Source organism: Tiliqua scincoides, chromosome 1 (assembly GCF_035046505.1).
Source record: "Tiliqua scincoides isolate rTilSci1 chromosome 1, rTilSci1.hap2, whole genome shotgun sequence".
Classification (NCBI taxonomy): Eukaryota; Metazoa; Chordata; class Lepidosauria; order Squamata; family Scincidae; genus Tiliqua; species Tiliqua scincoides.
Genome location: NC_089821.1, coordinates 64,497,291 through 64,515,740, shown reverse-complemented (window position 1 = coordinate 64,515,740; position 18,450 = coordinate 64,497,291). Strand labels below are relative to the sequence as shown.

Here is an 18,450-nt window from a genome sequence, read left to right as displayed (position 1 = left end):
GAGGGGGTGCAAAGCACTGACAGCCCAACCCTATGCGTGCCTACACATAAGCTGGTTACTTTATACTCTGTGGGGCTTACTCCCCGGTAATTGGGACTAGGATTGCAGCCTAAGTTTTGCAGGCAGCCTCACAGCAGCGTGCAAGCGGGCCCTCCCCTTCGGAGCCATGGAAGCAAAAGGGAGGCGAACACTGCAGTGAGGGTCCCTGCAAAACTTAGTGCTTTGCCCCCCCCTCCAGCTACACCACTGGGGTGAAGGATGTGCTCCGGTAGTAAAAGGGCGCTTGCTGAATGGGAAACAAGGAGTGGGGGGGGCATTTTAGCAAGGGCCAAGGCCCCCCAGCTCCAACTTTTAATAGGGTGGGAGTGCCATAAGATGGCATCTTTTCTGTTTTAGTCTGCCTCTTATTTGCTGGAGGCAGCACGGCCTGGGCACACTCTGTCCTGTGCACAGCTTCATCCCTCTTCAAATAGGTGAGCCTTACCAAAAAACCCCTCAATGGGTCTTATAAAAAAAAAATCAAATAGAACAAAGTATATTCCTGCAATCATAACACCGCTGAAGACATTGGCTGCTCTTTTAACAACCCTTTTAGTCACACAATCAGGGTGAATTTTTTTAAAAATTACCAAGTGATAACTCACAAAGGTGTGCACTTGTCTGATAAATCAGTCAGTCATTGGTATCGTCTTGCCTAGTACTGAGAAGAGCCCGACCAGGCTCTGGCACCTCATAAGGAATCTGGAGAACCAGGGAAGTGAAAGCAATTCTCACCTCTTAGCAAGAAGATAGAGAGGACCCACTGTACTTACCAAGAGGTTACATGCCCAGCATGGTAATTGCTACTTGACAAGGGATCATCTTGTACAAGGGAGATTTCAATTAAAATGTTACGAAGAACTTCCTGAGAGTACAAACTACTCAGTCTCTTCAGAACACACTCGATGGATGGATTCTCCATCACTGGAGGTGTTTAAGCCAAGGCTGGATAACCTTCTGTTGGGAATGTTCTGGACAGTCTACACTGGCAAGGGGCTGGACTTGATTATGTACAGTTCTTCCAACTCTGTGAAATAAATCTGAGTTCACCTTCAGAATACTTTTTGTTCAGAGACGTTCCTAAATACACAGCTGTTCTCAAGTGGTATTTTTAATCCTGGGGGATGTCTATTCTGGATTAGCTAATCCAGAATAATGAACCATTGAGTCAGTGTTCCTTTAGGGGTGCTCTTCACATGGCACTCATAATGGCTAGCTAGCTGCTCTTTTAAGGGCCTGTCTAGCCTTTGTTCAAGGCAGACCAGTTGTCTACGCCTGCTATTCTCAGTCTATTTTTCAATTTGGCATGCCTCTGTTCAAGGCACTTTAGGAAAGCATGCAGTGCCAATTCAGATGCCCCATTTTCCATATTGCATGTGTCTGCAGAGGCCCTTTCAACAGAATTATCCTTGCTTTGATAGCAATTCAAGGTACACCTGAAAGGTTGCATTGCACCCTAGCCTCTACCACTCTACCTCTGCTAGGTGCCTGCATTCTACATTGTTAATCTCACTTTAATCATAATTAATAATACGTCACACAGAAAAGCACCTTTTATCCAGAGAACCCTAATCAGCTTATAAATTACACAGGCACCCAAATTACAATGTTTCAAAGACCTTTGTGACTGGTTTCCATGTTCTTGCTGCCACCTCTCTTCTATCATTTATTCCTCCCCAAACAAAACTTCTCTCACTCCTTAGAAACTTATCTAAAACAGGGATATGAAATGAAGCAGCGACTTTCTCTCTACTGTCAAACTTCCTAGTCTTTAAAATCCTGTTTAAACCCTGCTCTTTCCCCAAGGCCTCTTCTGCACTGCCGCCACCACAGAGTCACTTGTATATAATGTGTGCAACTTCGTTAGAGCACAATCCTAGCCATGTCTAATCAGAAGTAAGTCCCACTGTGTCCAATGAGACTTACTCCCAGGAAAGTGTGGCTAGGATTGGGCTGTTAATCTCCCTTATCCTTGCTAGTGCTTCAGTCAAACCCTGCCTTCTCTCATCTTTCCCAGCCCCTGCACTGAGGAAGGACTATGTCATTGTTTTGTTTGTACTGCACCTAGCATACTGCTAGCACTCAGGTCTGTGTATAGTTAAATGAAAGCATTCCTTGTGTAAAGTTAGGGGCTTAAGAATTCTTAACTAGGCATAGAACTTCAACCTACATTAATCATATTAATCAACTTCCTTCAAGATGTGAAGACAGCCTGTGAAAACTGTTTCTGAGAAGTGCAAGTGATTCTTGCGCGGCCCAAGTAACCTTGCATTTTTCACAGAACAGGTGAACAATCTGCAAAGAAGTTTGTATTCAAGTGTGAAGGTGTGATTATCACATATCACTAAATAGCAAAGAATCTTGTGGGACCTTAAATATTAACAAATGCAATTCAGCATAAGCTTCTGTCCACTAGTGTCAATTTCATCAGATACATAAAGTACAGTGTAATCCTTCATAGGCAGAGAGCGAGAGAGAATTATAAATAGTGCAGACTAGTACAGCTATCCTGCAAGTTTTTATATGGTAGAAAATACTTGTCATGTTAGGGGCTTGGGGGAGAGAGACAGAGTTCTTCTGAAACAGGAAGAAAATTTCGGCTGCAATCCTATACACACTTTCTTGGGAGTAAACCCCATTGAATACAATAGGACTTACTTATGAGTAGACATGCCTAGGATTGTGCTGTCACTGTGAAACCTGATCTTAAACCAATGCTTCAAATTATTTCTGGGTCAGAGTCATCTCATACCATCTTTAGGGCACAAAATAGCACATAATGTAAAGTTCTGCTAAATCTATGGTGTGATGTGTGTGCTAATACTGACCTTTTTCCACACTGTCCTGTATGTGCTATTTACATCAGTATCACATCCATAGATGCTCTCCCTATATAGGATAGACTATCTGCTATCCTAATGGCTTCTAGTTTGTCAAAATAGTGAACAGAATCCAGAAGAGTTTAGATTATTCCTTTATTTGGATCAATTGAGTTATATATAGCAGGGCAGTGTGGTTCTGAAGTTAAATTTAATCTTGTAGGGTTTCCAGGCTGTAAAAGGAGTAATGTGTACCATACGCATTACCTACATTATCACTTCTGAATCATAGGGGGAAAAAATTATTTGTTTCTCCATTTCTCTACCAGCTTCTTCCATGCTTCTGTAACATTGTAGCTACAACCCTAAGCACACTCTCCTGGAACTAAGTCCCACTGGAATCAATTTGATTGTTTATAAGTAAACATACTTAGGATTAAGGTGCCATTCTGCACAGGTTGAACTCTGGAACTCAGCAATCAAGCACTCTCTGGGGCACTCAAAAAGAATGATCAAATGGGGAATGTTTGTATAACAGAAAGTCACAGAGTAAAATGGAGTAAGAGTTACAGTAGTCTGGAGTAAGCACAATGCTAAGTAAACTACAGAGTATATCCTGTCATTAAAAGTCATTAAAAGTCCAATCCTTCTGCTTTATAGAGCTCTGTTCTGAACAGGGAAGTCTATGCATGTTTACCTGGAAATAAGTCTCAAAGTTTCCTGAGTGTGTGTGCACAGGATGGCCGCCTGTGTATAGGAGTTGCAGGTGCAGCATGTTGGTGTAGCTGAGTGGCAAAAACTGATCACAAAAAAGTGAGTTTTCTGCAGTTTAAAGCTACAATCCTATTCACACATACTAGGATAAGTCCCATTGAACACAACAGGACACACTTCCAAGTAGACATGCATAGGATTGGGTTGTAAGCGTAGAAACACTGAGGATACAGGTAAGCTTGACAAGTATGAGGTGCAGAACACTTTCTGTAGAAGATTTTGAGGTGCAGAAATCTTCTGTAGAGGATTCTGTAGAAGATTCATGGTGGAAGCACAATACATGCTTTAAAAGAAATACTGGAAGAAGGCAAATGGATTACGTGTTAATGAGATGCAAAGAAGCTGAAGAATCTATCAGCATAAAGACTTTTATCAGTGCAAGCCTAGGCATGTCTACTCAGAAGTAAGCCCCATCAAGTTCAGTGATTACTTCCAGGGTAGTATGACAGAAAGAATGCTGAACCGTAATCTCAATTTTCCATGACATTGTGTACTCCTTGTCTACCAAATGCTGGAATGAGTAGTGGAGGATGAGCAAACATCACAATGCCTTGTACCTGAACCTCCCTAGAGACCACAGACTGTCAGAGGCAGCATGCTGAGAACCACTCCATGCGCTTGACTCAGTATGGCAATGCCTGCATCTCATAATAAGATTTGACCTAGAATCTCCACATCTAGCTCCCACTGACAGCCTGACAGTAGGGTAATTTATCAGTAATAGCTGTCCATACATTTGGTCAACATTATAAATACAAAGAGGAGGGATCAATCACCTCTCTGTTATGATGGATTTGTACAGAACTTGTTAGTTCAATGGAACTGGTGGGGCAGGGTCTATCCTAAGTGGTCATTGGAGGAGGTGGGGTAAAGATAACAGGTGCACTTCTCAGTGCAGCTGCGTGGTCAAAACTGATCACAAAAATGTGACACAAGCAGAAAGAAACAATTCAGGTTAGCTCATGTGGCACTAGTGTGAAAACAAAATCAGTGTAGAGATCAAATCCTGAAAGGCTGGTATAAGTGCAGAAGCAGGACCTCATCAGAGCACAAACCATTCAGTAGATCAGAGTTTCTCAAACTGGGTCAGGACCAACTTGGTGGGTCGTGACTCAATTTCTGGTAGGTCCCACAGAGCCTCCAATGAAAACAGGGTGATGGAAAGATCAGACAACTAATTGCAACAAGCTCTGAGGCTACTCAAAAAACAGGGCTGCTAACTGCCCTGAAAAGAACTAAGCTCCTGCAATTTGCAAGATTGCCCTGCAAACAACTGAGCTCCTGCAGTTTGTGTAAATATAGGGAGAAAAATGTTTGACAGTCTTTTATCTGGTTTTGTTTTTTAAATCAATGACTAGTAGTGGGTGCAGGTGAAGTCTGGGTCACATGATTAAGCCCCTCAAGACTTGAGGCTATTCATTAGGGCTGCCTCATTATGAGAAATGGATTGAGATTTTTTTTTTTTTTTTTGCAAATAAATAAAAATATTATTTCTTTCTAGATCACCTTTTAAAAAGTCTTGTAAAGCTAGGTGGGTCTCAATAGGGTGATTTTAAAAAGTGGGTCCCGGTGCTACGAAGTTTGAGAACCACTGCACTAGTGCACATGAAGTACTATGCCTCAGTTTTCATAGCAAAAGATCTGCATGATATAGGTAGCCCAAGAATGAAGGACCTATTCAACAAGGATTGGATTGTATGATCTGCAGTGTTGAAGTAACTCAGAAGAGAAACTTTGACATCAGTGGGCAACTCAGTGTACTTCTCCATTGTGTGCTGCAACTGTGAAAAATAAACAAGGGAGAATAAAATGGATAATTGGAAAATAATATTACAATGCTCTTTTCCAAAGGACTGCCTTTCTCCTGCCTAGAGCAGCATTCAAGGTTTGACCTCCTGTTTCCCAATACAGCAGAAAAATGGGCTCAGAGGCCTATGACAATTGCACTGAAGCTGGGAAGAAAAGTGCAGCTATTCTGAATAGAGGATTACATACATAATAAACATGAGTAGTGAAAACTATGGAGGATGGATGCTGGGTGTTTTATCTACCTGCACTTGAACAAAAAATAGGCAGCAAAGGTAACAGACTGCAAGCTCCAAATCACTAAGAGATTTGACACAACATACAAACACAACCTAATTAACATGTGACAATACTTGCCATGAGATATCACTAAAGCTGACTGCCTAGCATAATAGAGTACTGTAATTTTTACATGAGAATGTAAGAAGCCTTATTGGACAAAATGAGAGCCCAGCATTCTCTTCCAACAGTGACCAATCAACTGCCTCCAGAAAGCTTACAAGCAGAGCATGACAGCAAAATTGCCTTCCCTTGTTTGTTCCAAGCCACTGGTGTTCAGATACAGAATACTTCTGACCATGGAGGTTCTATCTAGCTCTTGGCAAAACAGCAATCAGTGTGGATCAGTATACTTGCTCCAGCCACCATGCAACAGGGACCAGGAAGTAACTTCGATTGCCAGTTCCATAATGCCTTGGTTACACTTCCTCAGGGAAGCAGGTGCTGGTCGCTGTGAGAGATGTCAAACTAGTGGTTACCCTACTTGTAATTCAAGCTTTGGTCTTACATGTACCCGTTTTTCTAAACAGCAACTGCTGGGAAAGGGAGGGTTCAACCAGCTGATTGGGATCATTTTTTCCCTCCAACCCCAGCCACTTCAGGGAGGAAATCTATTGATACTATTGTAATATGTATGAGACTGGATGAACCAGGAAGCCTCATTTCCAAAGGCTGCTTTCACAAGTGTAGTCAGATTTGGAAAGGGGAGGGGGGCATGTGCCTGCTCCCTGGTATTTTAAGATATCCCTGTTATACTACCAGCAATCTGATGGCAGCACCACACTACTCAAGTGAGTAGATTAGGGACAAAACAGCGAGCCCCATCCCGGTGCAGCCACCGTTTGGAAACACACAAAGCAACCGAGAGTAGGCTCTCTCCTCATGCCACACGTGTGTGGGGGTGGCGCTTGGAAGCAACTGTTGTGAATCCCGGAGTAGACTCCCCAGGCAGTTGTTCCAGAATAAAACTGGCGTGGTCTGAGTGCGGCTTGCACTGATGCAGCTCGTGCTCCTGGAAGCCGCCTGTTGGCAGCGTGAGCTCAGCAGAACCAGCCTGTGAGCAGCAGAAAAAGTGAGCGCTCCGTGCAGGCTGCAGGAGAGGAGCGGGCACCAGCAGCCTGCTTCCGACGGGGGACGGAAGGCAGCCCAGCAGCCAGCGGGCTCTCTCCCGGGCCGCCGCGCAGCGGTGGGTTGGGTCAGGCTGCCCCAGCATGGCAGGTGCTCGTGGCGAGAAGAGGCAGCCCGCGAGCGACTTTCTGTCCGGGCTGCAGGCAGCTAGGAAACTCCGCGAAGTCCGAGGAGCGAACTGCGAGGGGGAGGCTGGCTGGAGCGGGGGGGGGGCGCTTCCCCAGCCTGGCAGCGTCTCCTCCCGCCCACCAACTCCAGCAGCAGCAGCAACGGTCCCCAAGCCAGTCCCTCCCCTGGGTGGCTGCCGCTGCCCGGAAACAAAAGCAGCCAGCAGGTGCCCAGGGCGGCCGAAGGGCTCCCAGGATAACTTGGGTCCCCTCCTGGCGGCGCCCTCGTCGCCCCCCCCCACCAAGCACCCTCAGGGTGTCGCTGCCTCCTCGGACGGGGAGACGGCGGCGCCCCTCCCCGCCTCCCTCCCGCCACCGCCCTCCATTCTTCGCCGCCGCTGCCAAGAGAGCACGTTCCCGAGCCCCTTTCGCCTCCTAGCGGAGCGCCGACCCTCCCCTTCCCCGCCCAGGCAGCCACACAGAGGCGTCCTTCCTCCTCCTGCTCGCTCCTCCAGGTGCTCCATCGCTCACGCCCGCAAACACAAAGGCGGCGGCGGCGGCGGCCGCCCCAGTTGCAGCCCGGAGCGCATGGTGGGCGCAGCCCGGGACTGGTTCCCTGCCCCGACAAGCGTTCAAGCAGCAGCGCTTACCTTTGGCCGCCTCCTGGTCTATGTACATCTTCCTCTCGGCGTGGCAGCCCGCGGGCTCCTCCTGCCAAAGTAAATCCCTCTGGTGGGTGTGTTAATGGGGCGGGGATGGGTGGGTGGTACGTCCCAAGCTGCGCAGGGGCGACGGGGCTGCTGCTCCTCAAAGCCCAGCGCCGGCTCGCCTCCCCCGGGGGAAGAGCATCAGATGCTGCAAGAAGCGAAGGAGGGGAAGCCACAGGCTGCCGCCGGCCCAAGAGTGACCTCCACGAACAGGTTGGCGTCCCGGGCGGCGGGCTGCGAGAGAGCGGGAGCCGGCATGAGGAGGGCAGGCGAGTGGCTGCAGGAGGCGCCTAGTGGTCGGGGCTCGTCCTCCCGCGCCCGGGCTCGTTGACTGACTCGCGTCCACACAGGAACATGCCAAGCCTCTGGAGCCTTCCCCTCCCCTCGCCGTGCGAGTGTGCGGTGTGTGTGACTGACTGCGCTGCTCCCTCTCGCACGCGTCCGGTTGCTGCTCGCTGCCGGCGGGAGAGGGAACTGCACGCAGGCCGTGGAAAGACACAGCCCTGAGCAGCGCGCCAGAAAGAGGGCTGGCTGGATGGCTGCTCCTGGGGGCTGCGCGCGCGTCCCCCGGGGAGGTGACTTCTCCGCTCGCACCCGGCCTGGCGGCGCACACAGAAGCCTGGCAGGCGCTCCGAGTGCCTCGGCTGGGAAGGGCCCGGCGGTGTCCCGTGGGGCCTCCTCCCCCTCCACTGGTTCTCCTGGAAGGGCGGGGAGTGGTGGCTTTGCAAATCTCTCCAGGCTCCCCAGCCTGGGCAGCCTTTCCTGTGCGCACACTCCCCAGAAGGGCCCGCTGGCCGGCGTGGCTACCAGTGGCGGAGGGGCAGTGCGATCCGGTGGGCGCAGCAGCTCCAAAGTGCACTCAGGAGGGGTCAGTCAGTCAGACGGAGCCCTTTCCAGCTCTGAAGGAACTGCCCCAGGCGACCCCGTGCGCCTCTGCTCCTTCCTCCCGGGGCTCGGTGTCCAGAGGTGGCTGCGCTCAGGTGTCATCTCTCCTCCCAAAGCGCTTGCCCTCCTCCACCACTGGCCTGCCTATGATCTGCCTTATCCTTAGTTCAGAGCAGCCTCCCACTCCTTTGGAGGGGCTGAGGCTGCAGTCCTATCCACGCTTACCGGAGAGTAAGCCCCATTGACTATAATGGGGCTTACTTCTGAGTAGACATGCCTAGGATTGGGTTCTGAGCCTCCTCGAATTTCCAGGCTTCTTGGGCTGCAAGCCTATCCACACTTACCTAAGAGTAAGGCCCACTGACTATAATAGTACTTAATTCTGAGTAGACATGCATAGGCTTGTGCTCTTCTTGGAGGGGAGAGTCTGCTCCTGTGCGCCCTTGGCTCCAGTTCAGAGTTTGTTCCGTCTCTTCTTCTAGTAAATTAAGAGAAAGCATCGTCTCTCTCTCTCTAAGACTTCGGGAGAGGCACTTTCGCTGATACGATCGCAGCCAAGACCAGGACTGGATTGTCAGCCTTGGTTGCTGGTGGGTGAATTCAAGCGCTGAGTGATGGAACAGGTCCCTGTAGAATTCCCAGAGCAAGCAAATGTGGATGAAGCTTCCTTGCTCTTCTTTCATCACTACTAAATTATTTTGCTAAGTGAATTGGGGGGGACGACAACACATCCTGTCAGTAAACTAAAAGAAACCCATAGACTATCCTATGTAAGGATGTGTGAGATTAGAGGGTGGTCCAGTGTTTCTCAACCAGTGGTACAGGTACTTCCAGTAGTACTTGAGGTGGTGTCTGGTGGTACTTGTGGGACCCGTGCCACCTGGCAGCAAAACCAGGAATGTGATGCAACAAACAGTGGTAGGACACTTGGCTTGGCTGGCAGAGCTCCAAAGCATTCTCTTCTGTGCTCCAAAAAGCTCTCCTGTCCACCCTGAACCTCTTACTGGTGTCTGTCGCATCACATCTGGCCTCCTAGCTTAGAGGTAGTTGGCAATGATGCCATCACCAGTTACTTCCAGTGGTACTTCAGATAGGTGGGCCATGGGAAGTGGTATGGTGGAAGACAAACGTTGAGAAATACAGGGGTAGTCAGTCCAGAGCTGAAACAGACACTTTGAAAACGAAAACCTGTTTCCTACACATTCCCCAGACACTTTTTAAACACACTGTATGAAACCTTTTACTTGCAAACAAATCTTGTTTATTTCAGTGGGCCTTAATACAGTGTACAGTATATGTGGTTGGGACAGCAAACTTTATCTCTAACTTTAGGGTCTTATATTTTAGCCTTGGTGTAGATTTCAGCTCAGCCATGAACTAACTGGGTGGCCTTTAACAGGCCACCATTTGTCAATCTCATCCCTCCCCACTCCATGAAGCTGCGATAACAATTCTAGTCTACTTTACAGGGTTGCCATAAAGAGCACTAAAATAATGTTTGAAGTGACTTTCAGCACTGAAGGGAAACACGATATAAATATTATAGTATAATACTGATAAATTACATGAAGAGGTGGCACACAGCACTACAACCTGTGATCTGTCACTGTATTTTTTACATGTAAAAGTTTGTACCACATTAAAGAGGTACAAATGTTACAGATCTTTCTAGTATCAGCCTAGTCATGAGTCTCAGAGCCCAGTCCCATCCAATTTTCCACTGTCGGTGCAGGCATACCAGTGGGGCATACACTGCATCCTGTGGTGGGGCGGTAGTCGCAGGGTATAAGAACATTTGTTCCCTTATCTCAGGGCTGCATTATGGCTGCACTGGTGCTGAAAAGTTGGATAGGATTGGGCCCTCAGTCTCTGACCACCTTTCCTACCCGATGTCCTTCATTGCTGGCACCCACTCCTTAACAATTACAAGTCAGAACATCCACATGAAGTGTCCTCACCAGTATACCCAGGCACCTGTTTGGCACAGATCATTCTCATCTTATACTTTTACTACAGCTACTTTATGACCCCACAACCTGACTCTTTTGTGTGATTGTGTGTTTTGCAACTGTCTAAATTTAGTGGGGAAATCCAGAGCCTCACTGCTGCAGGAGCAGGAAACACTGTGTAAAGGAAACTGTACCCAAGATAATGAATGACATTACAAAAATGAAATCTGACATGAGTGCTACTCTTCATTCACCTCTGGGCTGCAAGTCTGCACACTGCTTAAATTCCACAGAAGTCAATGTGTTGAGCAGCTTGATTGTACCAACCTAGCACACTCCTATGTGTGCATGTTCCTTTAGAAATTTCAGTGGACTTACTTGCAACTAAGGGCCCATAGAATTAAGTTGGGCTATAATACGTCTATGCATATTTCTTCAAAAAGTAAATCACATTACCTCCAGTGGGGTTTATTTTCAGGAAAGTATGCATTCTGTTTGCTGCTAGAACCTAACCACAGATACTTTTATGGAATTTCCTAGCTGCACTAGTGGCTACTTATACTGATGCAACAATCTGAATAAGACCCCCTCCCCCCAAAAAATAAGCATTATTGGCAGCTGGGAGGGAGAATGTCAGTTTTCAGACTCAGTTTCTTTATCTATTCAGTAAAACTAATAATTCAAATATTTTTTTAAAACCTTTTCATTTAAGACCAGACATGATTGTGAGGAGCTCCAGAAGGATCTCTGCAAACTGGCAGAATGGCCAGCAAAATGGCAGATCCGTTTCAATGTAAATAAGCGTAAAGTCATGCACATTGGGGCAAAAAATCAAAACTTCACATATAGGCTAATGGGTTCTGAGCTGTCTGTGACAGATCAGGAGAGAGATCTTGGGGTGGTGGTGGACAGGTCGATGAAAGTGTCAACCCAATGTGCGGCGGCAGTGAAGAAGGCCAATTCTATGCTTGGGATCATTAGGAAGGGTATTGAGAACAAAACGGCTAGTATTATAATGCCGTTGTACAAATCGATGGTAAGGCCACACCTGGAGTATTGTGTCCAGTTCTGGTTGCCGCATCTCAAAAAAGACATAGTGGAAATGGAAAAGGTGCAAAAGAGAGCGACTAAGATGATAACTGGGCTGGGGTACCTTCCTTATGAGGAAAGGCTACGGCGTTTGGGCCTCTTCAGCCTAGAAAAGAGACGACTGAGGGGGGAAATGATTGAGACATACAAAATGATGCATGGGAAGGATAGAGTGGATAGAGAGATGCTCTTTACACTCTCACATAACACCAGAACAAGGAGACATCCACTAAAATTGAGTGTTGGGAGGGTTAGAACAGACAAAAGAAAATATTTCTTTACTCAGCGTGTGGTCGGTCTGTGGAACTCCTTGCCGCAGGATGTGGTGATGGCGTCTGGCCTGGATGCCTTTAAAAGGGAATTGGACAAGTTTCTAGAGGAAAAATCCATTATGAGTTACAAGCCATGATGTGTATGTGCAACCTCCTGATTTTAGAAATGGGCTATGTCAGATGCAAGGGAGGGCACCAGGATGCAGGTCTCTTGTTATCTGGTGTGCTCCCTGGGGCATTTTGTGGGCTTCTGTGAGATACAGGAAACTGGACTAGATGGGTCTATGGCCTGATCCAGTGGGGCTGTTCTTATGTTCTTAGTATTAAGGTGCTTACAGTTTTCCCTTGTGCTCCCCAAAACATGGGAAATTAGAAACTAAGATGGTCACCTTAATTTTCACACAATGTAAGCAGTCTTGCCATATTTTTTTTTCAACATTCAAAGACTTGGGGAGCCCTGCAGAGGGCTGCACAAGGGTCCCCACAGCTCGTGGATATTGCAGCAGCCTTCTGTAAGTAAAAGTACCACCCTTTGCCCTCATTCCTCTCCCCTCCCCTGCCCCTTAAGGGGCCAGAGGCTATGTTACAGGAGTGGATGGGTTGTGACCAGTGCTTTTTTTGTAAATAAAAAGGTGCAGGAACTCACAACTTGTTAATCTTTTATTTATTTATTTATTTATTAGCCGTTTTTTATTGGAGAAATAAAATATTTTTTATGTGCTTCCCCCCTAAAGATGAACTTACTTCTGAGTAGACATGCATAGGATTGGGCTGTCAATCTCCACATCCCCTTCCCCCTAGCTAAAATACTGCACAGGTGCACTTGTAGCGTGTAGTATGTAGTGTGGCACTACTTCAAGGAGAGGAAGCAGTGAATGGATTCTGGAAAATGGCTTACATGAGTTCCATGTAATAAAATTAAGCAACTGTGGGAGTAAGAACAAAAAAGGAATTCTTACACAAGATGGGTCCTGAGGTGCACATAGAAACAGCTACGTTTGCTAACAAGCCATTAAATATGATTTAATTCAGGTATCAGAATACTCTGTCTTTGGGAAGGCGCTTGGCATGCAATTGTATGTTCTCTGCTGCCCTGAGTAGCTGCTGTGCATTGCTGGAGAGGAGCTGCAAACACTGGCTGGCGGAAGGCATGCTTGTGGGGGAAGGATGAGGAGGATCTCTGGCAAGGCTGGACAGCACGTTGTACACATGGAGAATCCCTTTTCACCTGCCCTTAGCATGTGAAAACAGGTGCAAATATATACCTCTGCCAGGATTAAGAGCCCAATCCTAGCTATGTCTACTCTGAAGTAACTCTCTTCTAGTCAATGGAGCTTACTCCCAGGAAAGTGCCTAGGATTGCAGCCTAAGAGCCCAATCCTATGCATGTCTACTCAGAAGTCCACTTTAGTGAATGGGGCTTACTGCGGATAGGATGGCAGCCTCAGGGCCCAATCCTGTGCCTGTCTACTCAGAAGTCAGTCCCACTAGAGTCAATGGGGCTTCCTCCCAGGAAAGTGTGGAGAGGACTGCAGCCTCAGAGCCCTTCCTCTGCCTATCTACTCAGGCTGCAAGGCTATGACACTTTCCTGGGAGTAAGCCCCATTGAACACAATGAAACTTACTTCTGAGTAGACATGCTTGGGCTCTCAGGCTGCAAGGCTATGCACCCTTTCCCAGGAGCAAGCCCCATTGAGCACAATGAGACTTACTTCTGAGTAGACATGCCTAGGCTCGTGCTGCAGATTGGCACGGGGGCTGCACCAGTCAGCTTCCTTCCCCTCCTCCTCCGCCAAGCCAGTGCCTGGGCGTTCCATGGGTGCCGCAGCCCGTCTCCCTGGCTGACTGGCTGGCTGTCCATCCTCCTCCTCCGCGTCAGCGCGCGTCCCCCACGCCCTCCACCGGCTTGGAAGCTGCACAGGGAAGCAGAGCACGGGGGGAGGGGAGGCGGGCTGGGCTCAGGCAAGAGCTTGGAGATGGGGGCAGGAGGGGGTCCTTCTGCGGTCAGGCAGGGGCCAGGCGCCCACGCACCCTGCACCCCCCAGCACCCACCCAGCGAATGCCTCTATTTTGTTCCCCCCCTCCTGGAATGCCTCCAAAGGGGAGGGGCCCCTGCAAAAAGGTGCCGGAACTCCGTCCCCCCCGCATTCCATTAGAAAAAAAGCCCTGGTTGTGACCCACCTGTCTGAGTACCACTGATCTAGACTACTATGACATAGACATACTCTAAACATAGACTACTATGTCCCCTTTTCACCCACCAAGAGACAACACAGTGTTCTGACTGGAGGTTAGGGCTTGATTGTGAGAAGATTATAGCTCAGCCAGGTCACTATCTTTGGCTAATCAAGTTCACAAGAGCCACTGTGAAGACAATGTGAGATAAATGTTAGTATGCTGTATACTCTAAAGTGGTATATTGTTAATAAGAGGATGGTCTTTTAAGAAAGGGAACTAGGATAGAGTGATTGCTAATTTTTTCTTTGAAGTAAAATGTTCAGTAGGTCAGTGTGGTTCAGAAGTTCAGTGTGGTTAGTCAGGTTTGGAACAAATATTTTGTGACCTTTCTGTAAAGATTTTATTTTCGAACTGGCTTGAAACCAAGCAAGCTTGCTCCTTTTCTCAGAGGGGTTTGTCATATGCCAATAAAGGAGTGGTGAAGTACTATGGCATGTTGGATTCTGCTAAACAGAGCAGGTGAACCAAAACACACACATGCAGCATTTAATATTGCACAAGTTGTTAAACAGTGGGCTGGAGTTGCAGCAAAGTCAGTCTATTTTTTTCAGGAATAACGTATAAACATTTCCAGCAACTGCACTTAATAGAACTTTGTTTGCCAATTGATCTTGTTTGCTTCCCTGGGGCTATGAGAAAATAGTTTTGTTTAAATGGGGAAGGCAAATGAATAGCTTGCCCGGTCTTTACCCTCTGTGTGGTGAGCATTCACACACCTCATGCTTGGGCTTGCTTTTTTTTTTTTTTTTGCACAGCAACAGGGAAGCTTTTTGTGGGAACCTTTCATTAAACTATTGACAGAAAAATCACTGCTCCATTCTACTTCACTCCACTGTATGAACTTCCCAAGAACACAAATATAAGGTCTAGCAAGTTCTACTTCCCCTCACCCAAGACTATCAAGGAAAAGTGCATGCACACTCACAAGTTCTCCGCTGTTCTGCAACTTATACAACCACTTCCACTAATAAAGAGTGCTCACATACAGTAATTATGCACACACACTCTGGTGTAAATCCCTGATTTTTCCTATTTGTTTTAACCTGTTTTGACCTCCCTGTTGCTATTCCTATTAATGATCAACATCCTGAAGGGCTGCTTAGTCATTTGCATTTTTCTTTTGTTACTGTCAACCTTCCCATTTATTCCCTACAAACTGGTAAGCAAAAAACATGGTTATGAGTCAGCTCGTTGGACAGTGAAGCCTACTTGATCTACCCCACAGTGAGATAGTCAAGAGACTTTGGTTACTTGAAGGTCACCTGTCTATGAAAGTCAGGAGTCCATAACCCAGGGCTCCCTGGCTTTACTATCCCACCCAACACACCATCCCAACCTCACAGATGCTCAGGGTGCATGTCCCCAATTTAGTTCTTAGGTAGGTAACCCATACTCTCAGGGCGTCTGAACTCTCACTTAAGGGTAAAGGCTATTGTTCTTAATTTAGGTTCTTACAATTCCTGGCTATCTTAGGGGGCACAGCATTCCAGAGATAGCAAGTTACAGTTACCACACACAGAGTACAAGGTTCTTAAACATAGACCCTAGCTAGCTCACACACTGGCAAATCAATTGGGTACACATTTCTTGAGGGAAACTAGTCCTATAATTACTGCCACCACCCTGGATAAAGCTAGTCCCTCACCCCCAGAGCAGCTGAAGGCTTTTGGGCTACTTCCTGGCTCTTAAAGACTGGTGGTGCCAGTTACTAGACATGGAGCTCACACTGCACCACAATTGTTCTGGATCCCTAAGTCTTTCAGCACTTGTATGCATTAAACAGCAGCATGATCAAATCCATGATGAGCCAGGGATTCTGCCAGGATGAGAAATAGACTTTCCATCTCACCCACAGTCCTGCACTCTTGTAACACCCATCAGGAAGTTCTGCAGGATGAACGGGGTGATCTTACAAAGAATGGAGTAACAGAAACATGCTGACATTCAATAGACAAAAAGTTGAAGGGCATACTCCCAGGGTCCAATCACAGTTTTGCTCTATCAGCTGGGAGCAGAAAAGAAAAACTTGAATCAGGATCAAAAGATAACTTGGAGCCGTTAATAAGACAGCTACAAAAGAACATATCAACAACAGGTTAAAACTAAGAAACATTAGCAGGGTCCATATTGCCTATGCCATATATTAAGTCCAGAAACAAGATTTAATTATTTCTTGTTGCTCTATCTATGCCTATCCTCGTAAGTTGGCAAAATGTATCTTGTTTATGTTAATTCACTTTGTCCACAGAGGTGATGAGTTCTTGTACAGAAGTTAGCTTCACTCCAGTTTTTGCTGTTTTCCTCACCTTTACTTCTTTGGTTTATATCCCACTCTATTCAATTTATTCAGAACAACTTCTTGTGGTTTTGTACATGTTAACAGTCTTGTCCCCAATGGCCTCACAATCTAGTATTGCTTTGGAATGCTCAGAGAAGAAATACATTTCAGAACAATTTCAATGAAAACCTATCAGAACAAAAAACAAACTGTAAGATATGTAGATAAGTTCCACATCTGATAATAAAGAAATCCACCAGCCCTTGTAGGGGAGAGTCTACTATCTGAGGAGCCTATTAATAACTCACTTGCTCTCTTCCAAGTGATAGCCAAGTAATTAAGTGTACAGTAACCTGTTGTAAAAAAGGGTTGATATGACTGAGTCTTCTGTCATAAAATATGCACTGCTGAATGCTTCCTTCATACCCTGAAATGCATATGGCCAATCCAGAATCACCAGACAAAAACACAATATGGAAGGTTTGTCTCTCCATCAGCTTAGTATTCTGTGTGTTTGGGATGGCAATCTAGGTAAACGGATACCAAAGCTGGAACTATCCAAGAGCATCTTGGACTGAGTCAGCACATTTAGAGCACCCAACTGGCCTCTTGAGACCCCAGGCTGCAATTGAGCATTTCTTGCCATCCACAATGGTGGTGCTGAGCACAGTGGAGAACTAGCAAGCAACTTCCTCCTCTGATAAGCCACCATGCTAGACACTAAGATGCAGTTGGTCCCTCTGGCAGAGCCCATGAGTCAAGAACCTTTGCAAATTAAGCTGTGAAAATTCCAAATAGAAAAAATTAAGCCAGACAAAAAAGGAAAGAAATCCCTAATCTTTACTTTTTTCTACTATGCCCCCTACAACTGTGTAGGATCACAGCTCTCCTCTGAGTGCAGTATAATGCCAAATGTTCTCTGACTAGACATATGCAAAAACTTAATCATTTAGCACATAAATTAGCTTCCAGCTGATATCACAGCCCTTTCCACCTTGTTGGTCCATTTTTTCCCCTATGAACAACACTTGTTATGCACACAAACAAATGAAAAGTATTGTCAAGGACTGTGGGAGAAAGATGAGGAAGTGGATTAACTATACCTGTAGCGTAGCTCCAGGAACTTTGCACATAATCACAATAAAAGCAAGTGAAGTTCCACCTAAGCTAGAAGTCTTAAACTTTCTCTCACAATATAAAAGTGTAGAAATAAGGAATAGAAAGGGTTAGTGCCAAAGCTACTTCCTTTTAATATACTCTTTAGTACAGTCCAGCAGTAACCTGTGCCATGAACAGGAGAAAAGGTGAACAATAGCACCTTATTTAGTTCCCTTCCTATCCCATCCTACTCCTGCTGTGAAATTTCCCTTGCCAATAAGTATAAGTCCTTTATATGACTGCCCCCACTAAATCAGTTTGCTGCCTTAGGCAGCCTTTTGTTTACAAATCAGCCACTTTCCCAATACTTGCTATAGTGGGGCTGGCCATTAGCAGAAGTGGGAAACTAACAAGATCAGAAACCAAGGGCCCAAACCTATCCTCTTCTCCCCTCCCCCACTGATACAGCCACACCAAAAAGGTGCATGTTGCATCCAGCAATCTGACGGCAATCAAAAAGTATGACACTTTTATACTTACCCTAGGGTCTTCTATGGATCTCTTCAAATATACGCCACCGCTTCTGGGGAGAAAAAGGAACGGGGAGCTCCTCAATGAAGGGGATAGGGTCCGGTACATGCCATTGCTGCCAGAACCACCCCTCCAATCTTCTCCCCACCTCCACTCCTCTCTCTCCCAACCTATCCCCAGTCCTCATCCTCCCCATTCACCTCCACCCCCTGACTTTCCAGGTCCAGTGTGTGCGGTGGAGTTGCGGTACTACTGCCTCTTGTAGCAGCACACACAAAATGGCCACCAATGGTGCGCCGCACATGCCATTGACAGCCATTTTACCACAGTGGAAGATGTTTCCACTGCCATAAAGCTCCCTGCGCGGCAGCACAATCCTGCATAGGACTGGGCTGCAAGGAAAAATACAGTTGTAAAACAGTTTTTTTAAAAGCATATGGAGTAAGAAAAT

At 46.6% G+C, this 18,450-nt stretch overlaps 1 protein-coding gene across 1 annotated transcript in view; it reads right to left on the bottom strand.

Annotated features, from left to right (window-relative positions):
• Positions 1 to 7,630, bottom strand: part of SYT7 (synaptotagmin 7) — a 271,832-nt gene extending 264,202 nt beyond the window's left edge. The window contains exon 1 of the mRNA XM_066635941.1: positions 7,603 to 7,630. Coding sequence (XP_066492038.1) covers positions 7,603 to 7,630 — 28 coding nt within the window. The remainder of the gene's footprint in view (positions 1 to 7,602) is intronic.
• Positions 7,631 to 18,450: the final 10,820 nt, after the last annotated feature.